Below are 20,671 nucleotides of genomic sequence, written 5' to 3'. Positions count from 1 at the left end.
ACAGCCACGCGACCCACCAGTTGAGAAACGTTGATCTGAGCCTCGGCAAAGCCTTCGCTGTGAGCTGCCGCGCTGACCCGTGTCGCACAGCTGGCGAACATGTCCGCTGCCAGGGATCAAAGGGCAGTATTTTAGTATTTTTGAAAGCAGCTATTCCCACTGGAGCTCGGCCAGTGTGTGTTTTGCTCCACTTTCACGCCGCCCTCTGTGGATTCAGTCCCCTTTGGCAGCGTGGAAAAGCAAATAAGGCAACGTTATCACTGACGCCGTGCCTCCAACTTCCTGGTTCTGAGCGACCCGTTCCCCTCGCCGCTGCCGCCGCCATAAATCACAGTCCCAGTTAATCATTACCATCGCAGCAACGGGGTCACGAACCCCCCCCCCCGCGGCACCTCGCCACCGCGTCGGAGGGACCTTGAGTCTGAGCGAGGGGCGACCCCGCCGTCGCCCTGACATGTTTTCCAGGCCGCGGTTCAACCTGAGCAGAGTGCGACCGGCACTGCCGGTGCGGCGCGGCAATGCAGATAAATGGGATGTTGTTGTTGTTGTAAAAGCTCAACCCAACCCCCCCCCGCCCCCCCTCCCCCAACTCCTCCGGGAGCCGTCACCTGGCAACTGAGATATCAAGTTTCCAACCTTGCGGTGTGCCCGCGTGGACGCCCGCCGCTTTTTTTTTTTTTGTTTTGTTTTGTTTTTGTCCGCGCGAATGCAGTTGCAGCACGTCTTCACGGTGAGTGTTGGTGGTGTGCGGGTCAGGTGTTTTTGACGACCCGCGGGTCTCTGCCATCCCTGCAACCTGCTGCTGTTAAAAAGGTAATTTGCCCTTGAGTGCAGTTTTTTTTTATGATGTCAAAAACATGGTTGTGAAGAGGTTTAATGGGTCAATGTCACTTCCAAGTGCCAAGTGCATGAGACAATGAACAGAATTCAGTAACGCATTTGCCACATTAATCCTAGCTTCTCTCTTTGGGCAAACCAAGTAGAATATAGCAGCCTAAAATAATAAAAGCCTGAATAAACCTTTCCAACTACAGCCTAAAACTCGCTACTCTTTCCCCTTTCTGTTTGTTGTTGTTGTTGTTGTTGTTGTTGTTGTTGTTGTTGTGGTGGTGCTGCTCGCCGTTTTCAGGAGGTTTGCGTACATATCCAACAACATATCCATTTACCAAATGTACCTACATTAAATCGCTTAGCCCATTTTCTAGTATTAACGAGTGTGCTAGTGTGTCCATATATCTTGATTTATTTTTAGTCTGTCAAAATAAACATTTTATCATTTGTAAAAATCCAATTCTAGATTATTTGAGCCGTCCCAGCTCACCCCAGCACGGGCGCCCGCAGGTCACAGGTCGGCCTGCGCGTTGCACGCGGTCACTCCCTTTTAAACTGCTGTCTCCCCCTACAGGACGGGTGTCCCTGGTGCGAACCACGTCCCTGCGGCTGGAGGCTCTGCAGCTGGATGACCAGGGCTCGTACGACTGCCGAATCCTCTTACTGAACGAATCCGCAGATGAGCTGCAAAATGGAACCTGGATCCTGCTTTCTGTTACCGGTGAGGATTTAAATTTGGGAGGATCTTTTTTATTTATTTTTTTTGTTTTCTCACTCTGCCGCTATGGCTGAGAGTAGATTATATTGAGCTTTGCGAGGCAAGCGCACTGATCCAAATGCAAAATGTAAATAACATTTTGGCTCCGGTGGCCTGTCTGTCAAAAGACAGGCGGGCAGGCAGAAGAGTTTTCCATTTCCAGCCAAACAGTTATGACAGGTGGAAAGAAGCATTAAATAAACACCTAAAGTCAAACACAGCTATGTTATGTAACTCTGCTCTCTGCAATAAACTTTTGTTTCTTAAAAAAAATTAAATAAAATGCAGTATTTATCAGCTTGATTTTAACTTTCCACCTTATCATTGCAAAATTTCTTCTCGAGGAATACTTCTGTTTTGCGTCGTTATCACTGTCCTCTATCTGCAGGAGTTTTAATCCGCCGTGTCACCGATGCCTTAGACTGACTTAGCCACGCTGTAATATCAAGATTTTGGTCAAGAAATCCGAGCAGATGAATACTTTGCACACGCGTTTCCAGAAATGTGAACGGCAGAGATAAAGGAGAGGGGGGACAGCACACGGCCATGCAATATACAGTAGACACTGTGCACTTGCCTAAAGGTCAGTGCTCTTTACAGATGAATGTGCAATGATCACACATGTCGCTGTGCTGTCTGAGCCACTGAGCCTTTAACTCGCAGTCGAACACCTGTCGGCGCTGAGCAGTCGTGACGTCAGAAGATATAGGATTATCTCCTCGTCGTGCAAACTTGCAGTCAGGGCCGCAAGTCAGCACCCACTTAAAATGCCCTGTTTCAACACCCAACTTGGATGGAAGATTATGGAAGTCTCCAGAGAACTACGAGGTGATATTGGACTCTTTTGCAGTTAACTTTCTTCCCTCTTACGTTATTATATTTTTCGCCTGATTATACATTGAGGCAGTCGGTCGCTCTCAACAGCGGGCAAAGAACTCTCGCGACGCCCTGTGCAACTTTAGTCATTTATCTCTGATTTTTTTTCTCCACCCAGAATTATTTGCTTTAATGTCAGCTTGTGGCAGTTTGTTATTAAAGCTGCCCCAAGCAGGCTTGCAGATGCGACCGCAAAAAGGCGACCTTTAAAATGTTCATTATCTAGATGCGACGCACTATTCTTTGCCTAGTGGAGATGAATGCAATGGCAGGAGCATGTTTTTATTCCTCGCCTCTTGGCATCTTGTAGCTGCTGTGGGACCCAACGCAACTCTGCTCTGTGGAATTTAAATGAATCCTAAAGTTCAGTTTGTCACTTTCTGCACTTTCGAATGTTTTGGCAGGACAGCGGAGATGAGGGTCTCTCACTGCGACTCAACAGTCTTTTGTGAATATGACGTGCGTTCAAAAGCATGCTTGAACATAACCTCGTCTAGTTCTGAATGTTTGGCACCTTTTGAAACACTGTTTGGAAAAATAACTTCTGTCTCTGCCATAATAATAGTCCCTTGAAGTTAATCAACAGTTCCTGACAGGTCATTTCAGGAGCTTTTTCAGTGAGTTTAAGCTGTTTTTGTTAGAGGATCATCTTTGGCTAATATAGTCATCATCGCGCTTATTGATAGGCTGTAATCATGCAGCCGTGTATGAAATATGCATCACTTATTTCCTGCCTTTGAAGCCCGCCTGTTTTTTTGATAAGAACCTTTTTGCTGCGACTCGGCGCACAAACATGCAGATCAAAGCGAGGCGAGACAGTTTCACCGGGTCGGGCCTCAACAAGAGTCAAGTTAAAGATGAGACCTATAATGGAATTTGACTGGGTGCTTCAAGCCCGCTGTGTAGCTTCACTCGCTTGACGTGCCCCACAAATGCCATAGTTTTAGAATGCCAGTGGTCGGCTCGGGCTGAACTTTGGCGGGCAGAACAAAAGAGAAGTCCTGTTTTGGTCGTCTGCCCGGAGCGAAAGCCACATGATGTATGTGTTTGTAAGTGGTTAGTTGTCATTTCAAAGTCAACCGGATGATGGGAACCTTTTAGTTTTGCAATAAAAAAAATAAAAAAAATTGAATGAAAAAAAAAATATACATAAATGAATACATACAGATATTTTTTTCTGTTCCCAAATGTGATGATTTGGTGTAGTATTCCCGAAAGCACACCCAGAAAAAAAAAAGACAATCGCAGGTAAATCCAGCCTCTAATGGACCGAACTCCAGCGTGAGCTCAGGACTTCTATTCCACTGTCTTTTCCTTGCAGCAGCAACCTGAGGGAAACCAAGACTATAAAGACTACACAAAGCATTACACAAAAGCGTTTTAGAGTCTTCGCGCGTATCCCCGCCATCATCATTATTTTTTCATACGGAGAAGTCGAGGTGTCAGCTCCACTTCCTTCCTGAGTGTGCAAAGGTTTCACTTCGGCACCACTTCTTGCATCTTGTCCAAGGACCAGCACAGTTCTTAACTTCTGCACACCTCACACACGCAAACGCACAGTTTGCTGCAAGTAGCACTCGCTGGTTTAAACTTGTAGTTTCACTCTTTATTTCAAAAAAAGCAAGTCACAATCTGCTCTTTATGTTTTGCTGTTCATCTGCTGTTTATTCACACAGAAAAGAGGCCAATCTGAAAATAATTGAATGAGGATGAGTTACTATTACACACGCCGTGGTTAACGCTTGGGATGGCGACCGTCAAACATCGTAGCGTTTGTGAAGACAATCGTGCCAGCTGTGTGTGTGAACTTGAGACCTTTGATCGAATACAAAGACGCACCGAGACATCGTGATGTCACCCATCGGTTTGCGGGGACCCATTTTGAAGCCGAGGGACTGCTTTCATGGTCAGCGCCAGTTTTTACGATACGCCTATCGCACATGTTGATGTTGCGACGACAATAAATGTATGAGACGTCGTGCAGCCCTGGTTAACACAGTCAGGAGTCAGGTTGTTTATTCCACGCCAGGGGCCTCAGAGTTGGAGATGAACTGCACCGGCAGGTTGAACACTCCACGGTTCACTGCCACTGCGAGAAACAAGGACGTAGTGAACGCAACATTAAGCAACAGATGGGCGAGGCCTCCCATTTTAAGCGAGGAAAATATGGGCTTCCGCCCGTTCTACGCTCTCCGTGTTAAAGAATCCCTTTTTTTTCCCTCCACAGCTCCGCCCACCTTCACGGAAGGCCCGCCCCCTGTGCTGGAGGCCCTGGTGGGAAGTCACGTCTCGCTCAGTTGTCGTGCCACTGGCTCCCCTCCCCCGAGCATCACGTGGTCAAAGGACGGCAGCGTGATTCAAAGAGTCAGTGAGAAGGTATGGAAGTAACAGCCCTGGGCAATCATGGCATTTAATGCCTTTATAAAGTGTGATGACAACTGCTTTAATAAAACTTTAACAAGTTATTTCTGCCGGTCATTAGTTACTATGTCCATCCTTTGACTCTTTGTATCTGCTAAAAGAAATAAACCATATTTAATTCCAACATCATCAATATTCATATTTCTATGTCTTGCACTGCATCCATAAACCCCCCCCCCCCCCCGTCAGCTCTACCTCCAGGCCCCCTGCCTGTCTCAACCAACCTCAGCATATGTATTCACTGTCTCTCCTCTCCTCAGTCTGCCCGCTCTGCCTTTATCCCCAAAACATCTAACTCGCTCTGCTGTCCTTCTGATGGACTCGACCGTCACTCGATCCATCCTGGTCTCGGCCAAAGGGAACCTAAATGTTTTCATCTGCCCTTCCTGCAGCTCCGCCCCCTGTCTTTTCCTTCAGGCACCGCGGTCTCTAAACCACGCAACACCGCCGAGCACCACCACCGCTTTGTACACCGTCGTCTTCATTCCCGCTGATGCACTTTATTGCATATTGCACCTGACACTTTCCTCCATCGGCTCCACCAGGCTCCTACAGCGCTTCCTGCACTCTCCATCGCTGCTCCTAAAAAAAAAAAAAAAAAAGGGGGCGGCAGTTTAAATATTGACGAGTTTTGATTGTGGATCTCTGCAGAAAGTTTTTTTTTAGAAAGTTTCTGCAGAATTTGTCAAAGTTTGTTCAAGCTGAGGACACCCGCTTGTTTTATTGTCTCCTCTCGTGCCTATAAAAAAAAAATAAAAATAAAAATAATACTTTAACAGAGCCATGAAAAATGTGCTTTGCCTTGCCCCCTACCTCATTATTTTGATGCACAACCCATGTAAAACAAGACAAACGGTGGAGTCCAAGAGCACACTGGCTCCCTGGGTTGCCATTACATTTTTTTTAATGTAAGCAAACTATGGCCATTCAGTTTCAGTTATTTAGCTTCACCACTTTTTGTTCCGCTAGCGCCATTCCAAAACACCGCCGGCGTGAGGTCCTTTTCTCTGTTTGTCTGAACGTCTGGCGAGAAAAGAAAATGCACTCCGCCTTTATTCTGTTTTGCTTTCTTGTACTTTTCGCTTTCTTTGAAATGGATTTTGCGTCGAGTGGGGAACTCTGAGGGATCATCCCAGGGAGCGCTGGGTGCATTAGCAGCGAAGCAAACACCTGCTACTGCTGGAAAACAGCTGGAACAGTGCCCACCGAATAAACCCTGCTGCTCAGCACTCCCGCCAGGGCACACAGAAGTCTCTTTTGTCAGTCTGCCTGAAAAAAACAAACAAACAAAAAAAAAACAGCATTAACCTCCCAAGCCTGCGAGGAACAGTCAGAGTGTTACGGCCAAATGCTGCCACAGGTTGGAGGGCGTGAACCGCATACATTCGTGAACTTGCTGTGTCACGCGCGCGTCATCTAAGCAGTGTATCTGTCTGTCTGTGTGTTTTTTTTTTTTTTCTATGATGCACACGTTCGCCAGGAAGGGCTCTTATATCTGGGAGCGGTCAGCATGCAGTCAGCGGGTCGCTACACCTGCCACGCATCCAACACCGAGGGGAACGTGACTCGCGTGACCAAAGTGGAGATCAAAGGTCAGTTGTTTCCTGTCTGTCCGTCCGTCCGTCCGTCCGTCCGTCCACCCATCTTCCCACCAGCCTTCCTGCCTCTCCGCCTGCCTGCCCGCCCGACCGACTGACTGACTGACTGACTGACTGACTGACTCGCTCGCTCACTCACTCACCGACTCAATTCACATTTCTCCCTCTTGCATCATGCGACGGAAGCGCCGGCAGAAAGTGAATTTTGACACTGCCGTTTCAGCAGTGAAGGTCGCGTTTATCACAATATACAGAAAGGTATGCCTGTTATTTAAGGACGGGGGGTCCGGACATAACCCCACGCTTTCCTGCGTTTTTTTATTTTATTTTTATAAAGCCAAAAGCAAAAGTTCTCAGCCGCTGTCGCTTCACCTTCTCCACAATTGTGGAGAGAGTCAGCGTCTAAACCAGCGGTTTTCAATGTGGGGGCCATTAGGGGTCGCTAGAGAGAAAATAAAGGAGAAAAGGAAAAAAAAAATGTGAATAAGTAAATAAGTAAATAAATGATACAATTATTTCAATTAATTATGATCAAAATGTTGGTTTAATCATTATAACAGCTCATATGACGTGAGTGCTGGTTTGCTGCATTTATCAAGGTGATTTGCTCCTCAAGCGAGTTCACGTCGTGCAAAATGGACGGGTTTGTAACAAAGACATCAAGAGACAAACACTGCAGCTGTGGAAGACACTGCTGGGAAAAAAAAACTCAAGAGCTTAAGTGAGTGTTGTGAATTCTACCTCAGCTCCTCTGCGCTCTCTGCTCTCCCATGGGGTGGAGACGGAAGCGCTCCCTGCGGACAGAGATTTAATGTTATTTTCAATCACCTTAGCTCCTTAGTATAAAGGTGGCACAGGTGCTAAGCTCTGTTTCCTTCCTTCTTAAGTCAACTGGCATGTGTTCCAATCACAAACCGTCCCCTTGGGGAAATATTAGGTTGCATTTAAAGCATCCTGATGCTTAACTTTGGGCTTTATGTTGGCCATTTCTTCAGCTTTCAATACATTCATCCAGGGGTTCTAGTTCTACAATCCACAGGCCAGTGCAGACAGTTTTCATTAAAGGGACAAAATATGAGTCAGCGTATATTAAATATGGCTTTACAGCCATACAGAAAAGTGGCCATGATTACCAACATGTTAATTCGAAACAAATGTAACAATAATTGTAGAGCAAATAAAAGGGAAATTCTGAAGTTGATGTTCCTCGATATCATTTGTAACACTGTCTGTTGGTTTACGAAGTGGGTTTCGTGTAAAAGTTTGGGGACCCCTGTTGTAAACCAAAACCCCTCGTCGTTTGCAGGCTCTTTTTCTTTTTTTCTTCCTTTTTTTTTTTTGGTCGCGCTTTACAGTCCATTTCCAGGACGAGCGCATGCAAAACATGCAAATAAACCCGCCGCGCGTCGTCGGATTACACCGACACGCCACCGAGGAACACGTTGAGGAATTTATTTCGGACTTTCTTCCCTGCACTCCCACTCCTACTCCTCGTTTCCTCCGGAGAGCCAGGACTCATCTGAAGAGCAGCTCTGGGAGACATTTTTTTTTTTTTTTCCCTTTTGGTTTTTGGCAGCGACGTCTCAGCCAAGGTTTCTCTCTCTCTCTCTCTCTCCCTCTCTCTCTCTCTCTCTCTCTCTCTCTTTCCTCTCCGTCGGGCTTTGAAATCTCACTTGCGGCCGCACATATTAAATAACCATAAACATGGGGGCACTGAGACACATTATCTAAGCTTTGGCCCTGGTGCATTTTTTTTCTTCTTCTAATGCCGTGTTGCCACATGGATGGATTACACCGGACTAATGACTGATCTGGATGAAATGAGTGTGAAAGCCCCCCCCCCCGCTCGTCGCTCATGCATACACCAAGCTGAGCTTTTAAATTTTACAGACGTGATCTGTAATGACTGGCGGGGAGATTAGGTGCTTATTTATACATGTGACATGCTGCTCGCCGGGCCGCATTTATTAGCTTTTGGACAACCCGCACACGTGTCGTAGGCGGGCGCAGCGCCACTCAGAGATAGATGGGACGTCGGTGCTCCGTCCTGGGTTTTTTTTTTTTTTTTTTTCCTTTTCCCCTTGGAGGAACTCCATTGGTATTTCTGAGAGCACATGCACTCAGGTATATTGGCAGTTCAGCCCCAATTCCACCTCCGTCTCTCTGGTGCAATCATCAAATAAGAAAAATCATGATTCTAATCACACTGTGCACAGTGTTCAAAACACTATCTATCTATCTATCTATCTATCTATCTATCTATCTATCTATCTATCTATCTGTCTATCTATCTATCTATCTATCTATCTATCTGTCTATCTATATATCTATCTATCTATCTATCTATCTGTCTATCTATATATCTATCTATCTGTCTATCTATCTATCTATCTATCTATCTATCTATCTATCTGTCTATCTATAATGCCATACGCTGGCCTTGTTGCTGGGCCTGATGCTGGGCAGGCTTTCCCAATCAACGTCTCCCCCTTCCCTTTATTTGCATCGCTGCGGGCCGGTCATCCCATGACATGCAAACATGTTTTGCCCTGGTCACCGTGACTCTTTAAAGGGCCAGTGAGAAGCGTAAACTGTAGCTGACGTCGTCTTCGTCCTACAACAACAACATAGATGGGTCCATCTAGCTATCTTGAGAGCTCAGGGCATTAGATAAAAAATGCTGTTCTGATAGGTGCTTGTAAGAAGACGGAGTCAGCAAGTACAGCAAATCTGCCCTGGCCTTATCAGCGCACGGTGCACGTTGTGAGTGACTCAGCTGATGATTGACAGACGCTCAGGGACAGATCCACAAAGCGGTTGCCCGGTTTTTGCGGCAGAAGATCTGTACAAATAGCACCAAAACCAGTGCACACAAAGGGGAAAAGCAGCGGAAAATGTGCCACAGGTAGCGGCTCATTTCATGTATATATATATATATATATATGTATATATATATATATATGTATATATATATATATATTATATGTACATGTATATAAATATTTATGAAACATTATATATATAACTATACTGATGTGCCCTGACTGGCGGAGCGCAAAGGAGCGCGCAGGAGCTCACAGGAGCAGCCCAGAGTTTCTGTTTTTGAAACCAGACAAATTAAAATTCTCCGACGGTTCAGGTTGTCAGGATTGCTCCTGGTGCACAAGCAGCCTCACTGTTTTCAGTTTTGTGTGTGTTCTACTCTTTATTCATGTTCGCGGGGCTGTTGAGATGTTTTCAAGGGGCCAAAAAAAAAAAACAACAAAGGATATGAGATAAAAACAGAGCAGAAAACAAACTTTAAAAACAAAATGAAACGTTTCTTGAGCAGATAATTACACTTGAAGTTTGTCATTTGGCGGCTCCTTAAATAGCGCTGAACTCTGACTGCAGTAGAAACAAATTGGCAACCTACCCGCCTACAAGGACTTATAGGCACTTCTGAAATGTTAGCTGATCTAGTAGCTAATTAGGACATTTAGCCGCTATCCAAAGGTGGCTATGCAGGAGGCAAAGTGTGATGGACTGTTTTAAGTTGTTGCACGATGTGATAATTGTGCGCGAGCCGCAGAAATCTAAACGCTTCACAGTTGGCAGGGAAAAAAATAATCCGTTTGCTGTTAAAATTAAATTGTCAGACTTTGCAACAAGTCATTTAATAGTGTTAGAGAGTGGAAGGTATGCTCCAGAAAACAGACACAAGTGGTTTAGCAAATCTGCACCTCGAGTTGAACTTGACATGACTTGGACGTTTTAACATGTCATTTTTGTTTTCTTTTGTTTTGTCATCCGTGCTCCTGTAGGTCCGCCTGTCATTATCAGACATCCAAAAAGCATCTCCGTCAACGTGTCCCAGAATGCATTGCTGCGGTGCCAGGCGGTGGCCGACCCCCCGAACATGACGTACGTCTGGCAGAAAGATGGAGAGAACGTCTACCACGTGGAGTGAGTTGATCCGCCCCCGTTTGCCCCAAAGTGCTTTTCACTGTTGCCCTCCACCTGAAGGACCCGCTCAACTTTAGTCTTCATGATATCTGCTGTTATTTGCTGATGCATGCGAGTTTTATACTTCACTGGCAGGTTAAATGCCTCCCTGCTTGCCACTCAGTATTCGGGGTTGGAATTAATCATTAATCATTAATCATTGGGACAGTTAGTAATATCGTATTCGTAATAAGTATTTTTGATTGAGATCAACTCATGATAACCTGGACAAGTGCACAGTTTGAGTTCATTTGACTCCAAATAAAGGCTAATAAAAAGAGCTTCAATGCTCGAGTGGTTACCGAGATGCAACAGCGCCACTGTGAAGGAAAGCGGAGCGTGCCGGAACACTTTGCTCTCCACCCGAGGCCTTTGCACACATGGAAAACACCAATAATGGAATACTGCCAGAACAGCTTTTCAGATGCCACAACACGGGACAGAGAGGATGGAAATATATAAGAACCCGACAAGGTTAACAGAGAGTGTGTAAATGTTGATCTGGGAGACCATACTTTGCCCCCTATATTGACATCCAACCCTGCGTCTTCACTGCATGTAGTTGTTTTCTTTTTCTTTTTCGAAAAGCTGACCTGACGTATTTGTGTTTTAGCAGCAATGTCATTTTTTTTCCTTTTCTGAAATCACTGCTTCACATTTTGATCGTGGGACAGCTGCGTTCAGAGAAAAAGTGTTTTTTTTTTTTTTTATCATGCTATATTGGAATGTTTTCTAGACATTTTTCGTTGCCTTCTTTTAGCTTGTAACATTTCCTTCGGCCTCACCAGAATGCTCTTGGATGCTTTCTTGCTGTTATCTTTGGAGCGCATGCTTAATTGGGGTGTTTAAAAACTACGCCACGGTTACATTTAGTCCCACCTCGCTAAGTAGCACCGCAGGGCCAGAGGTAGAAAACAAAGGGAAATAAATGAGGCAGTCTGGTGTCATGAGTGGTTAAAAAGCATGGCACGTGTTTTTGAGTGCTTGTGACTTTTATCAGTTATAGCTAGCTACGTACTTAAATGAGTAGCTTGCAATTAAAGTTAGGTTGCTAATGTTTACTGAAGGTATTGGAACTGGATGGCTCCGATGTCGTAGACTGAGATGATGGATGAATTGGTGACTCACGCTAGAATTTGCGATCGTTTCTAACAAGGACGTTATCTTGACGTACTAGACTGTAAAGCAGCTGTTAAGTAACTCTTCTTCAGTCAGGTGTGTAAAGTAAGTTGACGAGGGCAAGTGTTAACTAATATATTTACTACTTTTTAATGAGTGATCGCTACACATGTACTTAAAACATTGAAAAGACAGCAGTTAAAGTTATCCAGGTAATACCTAATAAAAATGGACACAGATTGCCATCTCCACGTCGGTCTGTGTATTCAAAGAACTTGAAACCAACCACATTAATTATTCAGCCAAACAACAAAAACAAACAAAAAAAAACATTTCACATCTCCGTTTGTTGTTTTGTCAGAAACATTCAAACATTTAACTGCATGCTAATGGGACTTGGCTGGCCAGGAATTGTAGGCGACAGAGACATTTTGTAAGAGCGAAGCACAAAGTGTTTTTAATGAAACTGAACAATGAGTCATTTATGAGAGAACTCATTTTGTTTTCCTCAGAATCCCCTCTGCTGCAAAAAAGAAAAAAAAAAAAAAAAGAAGAAAAATATATTTTTAAATGCCGCCGCATGTCTGAGGGCTTCTTCAGAGAACATGAAACTGAAAAGAATTCATCAGTGCAGTGTGGGGGGGAAAAAAAATGAAATAAAACAGAAAGCAGAGCAGTAATCAAGCCAGCGCGTGATCAAAGGACGCCTTTTTTTCTGCCAGTTTCCACCTAGGGGACAGAGAAGTGTGCAGAGGAAACACTCCTGCAGTGACAAAAGATGCCCCCCCCCCACCCCTCTTTCTTTTAGGCTAGTTCCACTGCAAAACAAAAATTGGAGTAATAACCAAGACCCCGTTGACAGCTTTTGGCTTGGCCGAATTTTTTTTTCATGAGGAAACTGTGTCAAATCCACAGACTCCCCCCCGTCCGCCCCCCGTCCACCTCCCATGCGGTTAAGTGCCTAAATTCATTAGAATTTAGTTTCTATGCTTATCATCGTGTTGGAGAGCACATTTGCGCACTGCTGTCACGGTGGCAGAACGCAGTTTGAATGACAGCAGATGTCAAACCAGATGTCAGCGAGGGACTGGAGGGGAATCCTTCAAAATGACACTATGGAGGGGGGGGAAAAAATGCTGTTTCCAAACTAATTTGAAAGGGCTTGCTGCAAGATTTTTCTTTCACGGCTACTTTTTGCAGTGCTTTACTCAAACCTCATTTTCCACAGTGCACACAGATGACCGGCCCGCAGCAAACTATGTTTCATTCATTGATATTTCTTCAACCAAAAAAACAAAGGAATTTTGCTTGAGGATTTTGTTTTCTTCTGTTCTTTAACTCTGCTCAATGGCTTCAGGCACCGCAACAACAAATTCTGTTGATGTTGGATGGCCTTTGACTGTATGAGCCAATTGCCCGTGTGCAGTTTTAAAGCCAGACTGGTATTGATGCTAGCGCAGAACTGTTTCTTTTTTATTTATTTTTATTTTTTTGCAGTTCAATAGCAAAGTTCAAGGTCTGCAAAATTTGTCTCAAAGGGCCATTATGCACCTTTTAAAAGAATCTGTGGACATGAACTAGAATTAAAAAAGACCAGTAAGTATACACTCCTGATCAAAATCTTAAGACCAGTTAAGAAATTGCAAGAATTTGCATTTTGCACTGCTGGATCTAAGGAAGCTTCGAAGTAGAGCTTCATAATGCAAAAAGAGGAAAAAAAAAATTGAGTGTTGGGCAATTTGTTGGAAAAAAAACAAACAATTTAACTGAAATAGGCTCAGCTGATCAAAAATTGTGGACCACTTGACAAAAAAGTCATGATCTGAATGGCAGATCGTCAAGACACAGGAGGACCCTGCACCCAACTTAAGACCATCTGTCACTCAATCCACCGTTTTCAGTGAGATTGTTGTTTTCATTAAATTGCCTGCTCACAATTTTCTGGTCTCTTGCTCCCATTTCTTCTTTTTTTTTTTTCATTTTGATGCTCTACTTAGAACCTTCTTTAGATCCAGCAGTGCAAAATGCAAATTTTTGCAATTTCTTAAGTGAACTTTTTTTTTTTTTTTTTTGCTTCATCTATTTTTAGTTAGATGAAGCGAAAACAAGTTCAGTCCAGTTCTGAAAGGGGGCGGCTATATCAACCACGACTTGATTGACATGATTTCACTTCAGTATCACAGTCGAGTTCACAATGGTGTGGTATCAAGTTAAAAGAGAGGGGAGGATTTACATTTAAAACGCCTGTAGAAGGGTTTCCCACCACTAGATGTTGCTAAATCTCAATCAATGGGCCTTTAACGTCGAGGGGGCACCGCATGAACTGTCGTGTTGAATTTAGGGAGCATCAATTTGCACTGGGGCCTCAGAGCTCCTCTCACACTCTGCTGCGAAAGACAAATGGCGGAACCAACAACAGTTAATGGAAAGACAGAAAAAAAAGAAGCAGAAGCGCTGGACTTTCATTCGTCAGGTGGAGGCGCACGTCCCTAAAATGAATGCTAATGAAGTCCTGCGTCTGCCGAGTGTAACGAGGCAGTCATTTTATATGGTAATTGTACAACGAGCGTGCCTGCGAATTTATTTGTGACTTTCTCCCCGTGGCCGACGCCAAAACTGAAAAGCTTCATTAAAGCAGACTTATTAAGGAAAATTGCAATATGTCGCTATTTTGCACGGGGGGTGGTGGGGAAAGGCGGCAAATGCCTCATAAATACCCAAATTATGAAGGAGGCAGGAGGCTCAGTGGTGAAGAAGGAAAAAAAAAAAAGAAAAACAGAAATGGGCCCCGGAGCTGTGAGGCAGTGAGTGAACGAGCTCCTCTGACGGGGAGAGGTTGAACCGCGGCAGCGAGTGGAGCCAAGCGAGCCGGCAGCGGTTCATGATAGTCAGCACATCATCCAGCCGACAATTGAACACTCTTCTAATCTGTGGCGGGGAGAAGGTCGGCTGAGCAGGTGGATCGCTCGATTTGCATCGCTTCCCCGGCTGAGTGTTCCCGTGCCGTTCGTATCATTATTCATTACGCCAGCACTCGGGTTAATGCGCGGGCCCGTTTTTTGATTCGGCGAGAGTTTAAGCAAGGAATCTTTTAAGTGCAAGTGTGTGGGAGTGCGTCTGTGTGTCTGTGTGCGTGTATCTTTTCTTTTTGTCGGGCTAACGTATAAGGCTGCGAACAGCTGAGTAAGAGCAAATGTGGGTCAATCCGATTTTCCGTCGCTTATTCTGGGAAATGAGCCTCTTTTGTGACTTGTGCTTAGTTTTAAATAGCCAGACTCTCTTTGGGAATATCAAAACTTTCCCTGTGGCTTTTCTGCCGCTTCAGCCGCTCGTCTGGCAGTCTTGTGGAGTCGAACTGCACCTTGCGCAAATTTGCCCGGTGATATTCCACCCGCGTTGGATCAATTATTGAAACCCGAGTTAATGAGGCCTTTCTTGGTTTTCCTGTGTGTATCACTTCAGTTGGAACAAGTGCAAAAAGGAGGGTCGGCAAATTGGACTTTTCGTTACGTGAAAGGTCCAGTTTAACTGACTTTCCCCTGCTACCGCGAGCTAGTTAGCTGCAAGGAAGAGGCCAGACCACGTGTGGCCACTGTGCAGCTGCTTCTCTAACATTAAGTTCATGGCTGCACCAGCTCTGAGGGAAAGACCAACAACTCTGGTTTCCAGTTTCAACTCAGCTCCCCGCTTTCCCTCCGTGTCGTGTCAAAAGTAATCCGGCCCCCATTTTCTGAATGAAGTAATCACTCGGTTGCTCTCGCTAGCCTTGGCCCACTCGCAGAATGAATGAATGAATCACTTGAGATAGAAAAAAAAAAAAAATCAATGATTCACCTTTGAAAATGATCGATCTTTGTAGCTTTTTCTGATATAAATGGATTTCCGGACTCGCTGGTCGACAGACTCAGTGACTCAAAAACCCAATTCTCTTTGGTGGGTGACTCATAAAAACTTGAGTAAAAAAAAGTTTCCCATAAGCACTGAATAGATTAAACTGTTTAAAAGGATGATGGATCAGGGTTTATTTTGAAGGCGATTTTGAATGTAATGTGGGACTATTTTTTACTCACTTTATCATTCTTATATTATTTATTCTAAGATTCCAGACCAAAGGTGGCCAAAACTTCAAGAGGTTACATCTAGCATTAAATGTTGAAAAAGGAAGAGAAATATTCTTAATACAATAAAGAATCAGTGCGGTTTTGTCTAATAGTGAGCGTTTCATTCTGAGGGTGCTGAGGAGTTTGTGGCTGTCCATCTCAGCAAGTACACTTAAAAAAAACAACAAAAAAAAACAGCCAAGACTCGCTTTGCAAAGTGGGCGGCGCTCTGACAGCATGGGTGCAGCGGTCTGGATTCTGGGTTATTTGCAAGCCCCATGTATGTTTGATTGTGACATTTACAAAGATGCACCTTGAGCATGAAGAAGCAAAGGAAATAAACACAACACAAAAAGCAAGGAAATTTGTTGTTTGGTAGATTCATTCTTTGTTGTAAGAATGCTTTTTGGAAATAAATCTTACATCGTTGGAAAAGCATGTTTATTCCCCTTTTAAATGGTGCCACACTTGTAAGGCATGTGCATTTGTGGGGTGAGCAGCAGAGCAAAGTATCTGGGAGTATCTTTTTCCCTGAAAAATGGGATTATTCTTCTCTGCCGAGTCAAACAGCTCATTCTGCTGTTGCTATTGACTCTTTTTTTGGGCTTCTGGTGCCCCAGGTGCTGCCAATCAGGTGCCCGAACACGTAGAGGAACGTTATGTACAGTGATGAGTCCAGATTCTGCCTATGGCAGTTGGGCCGTAGGGTCAAAGTGTGGAGAAGACGTGGAGACCGCTATGCTGATTGCTGCACCGACAGAGTCACATCTTCTGGTGGAGGCAGGGTGACGGTGTGGGCTGGCAACTCCCTCACTGGAAAAACAAGGCTTGTCATCATTGGAGGTCATTTCAATGCAGAGGGGTATTGAGAGTAGATTCTGCAACTGGTGGCAATCCCGTCTCACACACAGTCTGGGACCAAACTCCATCCTCCAAGATGACAACGCTCGCCCCCACAGACAGAGCCAGGTTTATCAGAGACCACCTCCAAAATCTGGGAGTGGAGAGGATGGAATGGCCTGCCAGCAGTCCTGACCTCACCTCAACCCCATCGAACACTTGTGGGATCAGCTTGGTTGTGCTGCTCTTGCCAGAGTGACCCACACAACCACGTTGGCTGACTTGCGACAAATGTTGGTTGAGGAATGGGATGCCATCCATCCCACAGCAGCGTGTGACCAGGCTGGTGACCAGCATGAGGAGGAGATGCCAGGCTGTTGTGGCTGTGTATGGTTCTTCCACGCGCCACTGAGGCTCCCGTTTGTCGAATGACTAAATTGTACTAAAGTGCCAACATGTTTTGTTTCTTTAAATTTGAATCATCTAATCCACCAAACAAGAGTCAGCGGCAGGGTGAGCTGTTTGACTTGGCAGCGAAGATTTATCAAATTTTTCAGGGGCACAACCCAGATACTTAGCTTTGCTACTCACACCACAAATGCATGTTCCTTACAAAGCATGGCGCCATTTAAAAGGGGAATAAACAAGCTTTCCAACAATGTAAGATTTATTTGCAAGAAGCATTCTTTACAACAAAGAAACAGTCTACCAAACACAGGAATCCTTACTTTTTGTGTTATGTATGTCATGTCTGACCTCTCAGGCAGCAAACTGTGCTGTAATTTCAAGTCTTGCAGAGGAAGAGTGCAGCAAAACGCTCCTGCACAGAATTTCCCCCACAAACTTCCCTTGAAGTTCTTAAGCATATCCTTCTTTTTTAAGCCTGTAGCAAAAAGGTTGAGGCGAAGTTAAGTCTGAGGGGAAGAAAAAGTGGAGCAGCGATGAGGAACAGAGATCTGCACATCACACTTAACGAGGCTCCCGTGGAGTAACCTGCCTTAAATGCGTGGCTTTTAAGTTGCTGCGTGAATACATTTGGCCACCTGTTCGTGAGGTGATGCAAACCTGCCAGAGTCTTCTGCCTCTTCTCTCTGCTTTCGCGGGGAGTGGAAGACTTGCATTACGCGAGTGGGCAGCAGCGCCTCCTACACGGACTGAAATTTGAATAAGTGCTCCCTTCGCCTCCGTCTCCGTCCGGCATGCGGGAACTGTCTCAATCTCACGGTGCGTGGCTCAACTTTCTGACTGCTCGTTTTCTCTCTCTGTCTCTCTCCAAAGGTCGCTGAAGTTGCGGGTGAAGGTCATGGTGGACGGAACTCTACTCGTCTCCAACGTTGCGCCGGAGGACTCGGGGAACTACGCCTGCACGCCGACCAACGGCCTGTTGACTCCGCCCACAGCCTCTGCAAACCTCACAGTGATGCGTAAGTCTTAAGTCTAAGGCCCTGTTTGCACTTGGTCATTTCATGCGTTTTTCGTATTCCGATCGGCAAAAAACACACAAAGTAACCAAGTGCAAACAGTCCAAATCCGTTTTGTCATCCGAACACCTGGTTTGGGTGTTCGCTTCGCATAAAATGTGAAATGTGTAATATGTGTCGCGACTGTGAGTCGAGCCCTTGCTGTCGACGGCCTTCAGATGTCCTTCAGCTGCCGCGTGGCTCGTGGCTGTCGTCCAGATCATTGAGATGCTGACTTGAAACTGGCGGCGGGCTTAAATTGGCATTGTTTGGAAGAGAGGGAAAATTACCAATTGGTCACATACAAAGTTGGATTGAGCAAAAAGGCTCCTGACAATAGACAGCTCAAGTTTAAAATGTATTCCCCCCCACCCCCCAAGCGCATAACCTGAATTCCCAAGCTTCTTAATTTCATTTCATTTTATAGTTCCTTGCAACAAGACACATTCAACGCCTCACACATACACAGTGTATCAACACCAGGTCCTCTAACATTTGCCACAATCCCAAGAGTCATCTGAGTAGGTCGGTATGGGATGGGATAGTTCCACCAAAGACAGTGCCATGAAGAGCTCATCACTGCCCTCCACCATGGAATCCACCGTACTCAAGACGTCGGCTTCCTCTCAACAAATGCACTGTTTCAACGACTTGAGTAGCTGCACTAAACGTGACCTTTGGAAATCACTCCACCCAGCAGGTCTGTCTGGAATGTAGTTCCGGCTATGCAGTTACCTTCTCGTAGCGTTACATTATTATTCCATATTGTGCTAAGTCTGCATCACTGACAACAATAGCTCCACTTTGTTATCACCTAAATATATACATTATCCTGTCGTGAGCCACTGACTTCTTCAACAGCAGCTATTTTGGCCAGAAATCTTCAGTTCAGTGCGGCCGCTCGGCACTACGAATGGAACTGAACAACAACTAAGTTGTGGTTTGTTCTGTGTAAAACTGAGACCAGACCTTGGCTCGTTCAGAAGGCTCTGGCTCACTGGATGGATCTTAACTGCAATGTGTTTTTGTGAGCTATCTACAGCCAGCTTTTATTTTATTTACACTATTTTTAGCATTAACATAGCATTTGTGCTCACTGCGTTCAAAGCGGCCCACCGCGCTGGCACGCTCACGCTGTTTTTGTTTTGTTTGATTTCAAATTTTAAAATGGCACTTGGATTGTGGGGACAAAAGGGAAATTTTGCGGTGCAAATGTACCTGGATGCCACGCTGATTCTGAACAAATCCTCGATACGCGTCAGTCTCCTTACCTGCTGCGTCTCATAATCACCCTGCTGTCACCAAAGACAGAAAACTACTAACTACAAATTTCAAAAAAGAAAAGAATCACTTTTTCTTTTTTTTGTTGTTGAAAGACTCAAAAGTGTGTGTGTGCTTCAGTTTTAGCTGTTGGCCATTAGCAAGGCGCCGATTCTCTTCCACTGTCTCAGTTCAGTGGCCAACTGGCCTCACATACCGCAAAATAAAAACCCACTGGAAGGCAAACTACCGACTGATGATTTTAGGATGCTGTGAGCTATTTCAAATACACTGCCGTTGTGTTTCCAAACCATTATGTATTGTGCTAACGATCCAGTTCCATCAACACTTGTGACCCACTATAGCAAAGTGCTGTGACAACCCTGGGGAGACAGAGTCATTGCCCATTACTGCACTTTAATTGTTATTATTCTGATTATTGTAATCTGCTGCAGTTGCATAACATCAAAATACACACAGTGTTGGTGCAGGAGGAAGAAACTTCCCGTGACTTTGGAGAGAAGCAGAGGTGGGTTAACGGATATAAAGCAGGATTTAAGGTACAACCAGCCACTTGCAGACTTTACCAGATGTAAGGAAAGTGAACAAATTTACATCAGCAAAGAGATATAGGAGGACGACAAATTACACAGACATGAGAGCAGGTCTGGAAAGACACACTGCTCTGTTGCCTCAAAGCTTGTTCTACAAAGGTTAACCGTCTAAATTAAAGGAAGAATTTTCACCGCCCGCCTGATTTTCATAATTGCACTGGCATCTTTGAAGGGGGAAAAAATCAGCGCTGAGTCGCCTAAAAATATGATGCTTTTTTTAAATCCAGATATGATATGCAGCAAAAAACACTCAAGTAATCATAGGCTTGTTGAGGGTAAAAGGCAGATAGCAGTAGGTATTAAAATGAACAATTTGCTGAGGGGTATTGAGTAATCAGACTCCAATATACCTCATGCTGGACAGGATTTGATCACACAGAGACGCTCATGTAAACACTACAACCACCTACAGCCCACTGTGGCTCCACTGCTCTATGCCACGGTGAAAACTGGCTTGTCTGAGAGGCGGCAGCTCCCATTGGCTGGTGGCCTCAGGTCTTCCCATCTGAAGTCCAGTGCCAGTCATTGTTAAATAGTCCCCTTCTTCTAATGTTACACGCTTCACAGACACCCGCAGATGAAGAGCTATCAAGACGGACAGATATGTGGGAAAGGATTTCAGCAAGCAGTGCTACACATCAACTCGCATAGCACAGCAGCTTGTATCGCAAGAAACGAGACAGATAGAATCATTGTTTTTCATTATCTTTTAATGTAGATGATTTGTGCAATATGTCAGTGATGAGTGTTTTTCATGCTCGCCCAATGTTCCGATTCCTGAGTGGAAACTGAACACAGTGTTACGTGGACG

The 20,671-nt window shown here is 44.9% G+C and overlaps 1 protein-coding gene across 2 annotated transcripts in view; it reads left to right on the top strand.

Moving 5' to 3' along the window:
• igsf9a (immunoglobulin superfamily, member 9a) overlaps window positions 1-20,671 on the top strand; it is a 59,317-nt gene that overhangs the window by 21,783 nt on the left and 16,863 nt on the right. For both annotated transcript variants that reach the window (XM_076029856.1, XM_076029855.1), the window contains exons 4-8: window positions 1,406-1,552; window positions 4,692-4,840; window positions 6,366-6,477; window positions 10,287-10,428; window positions 17,805-17,950. In XM_076029856.1, coding sequence (XP_075885971.1) covers window positions 1,406-1,552; window positions 4,692-4,840; window positions 6,366-6,477; window positions 10,287-10,428; window positions 17,805-17,950 — 696 coding nt within the window. The remainder of the gene's footprint in view (window positions 1-1,405; window positions 1,553-4,691; window positions 4,841-6,365; window positions 6,478-10,286; window positions 10,429-17,804; window positions 17,951-20,671) is intronic.

The sequence above is a fragment of the Nelusetta ayraudi genome, unplaced genomic scaffold (assembly GCF_046127955.1).
Source record: "Nelusetta ayraudi isolate G7.1 ecotype Tasmania unplaced genomic scaffold, CSIRO-AGI_Nayr_v1 ptg000026l, whole genome shotgun sequence".
In the NCBI taxonomy this organism is placed as follows: domain Eukaryota; kingdom Metazoa; phylum Chordata; class Actinopteri; order Tetraodontiformes; family Monacanthidae; genus Nelusetta; species Nelusetta ayraudi.
Note: the sequence above shows the minus strand (reverse complement) of the source record. Positions and strands in the feature narration are given on the sequence as shown.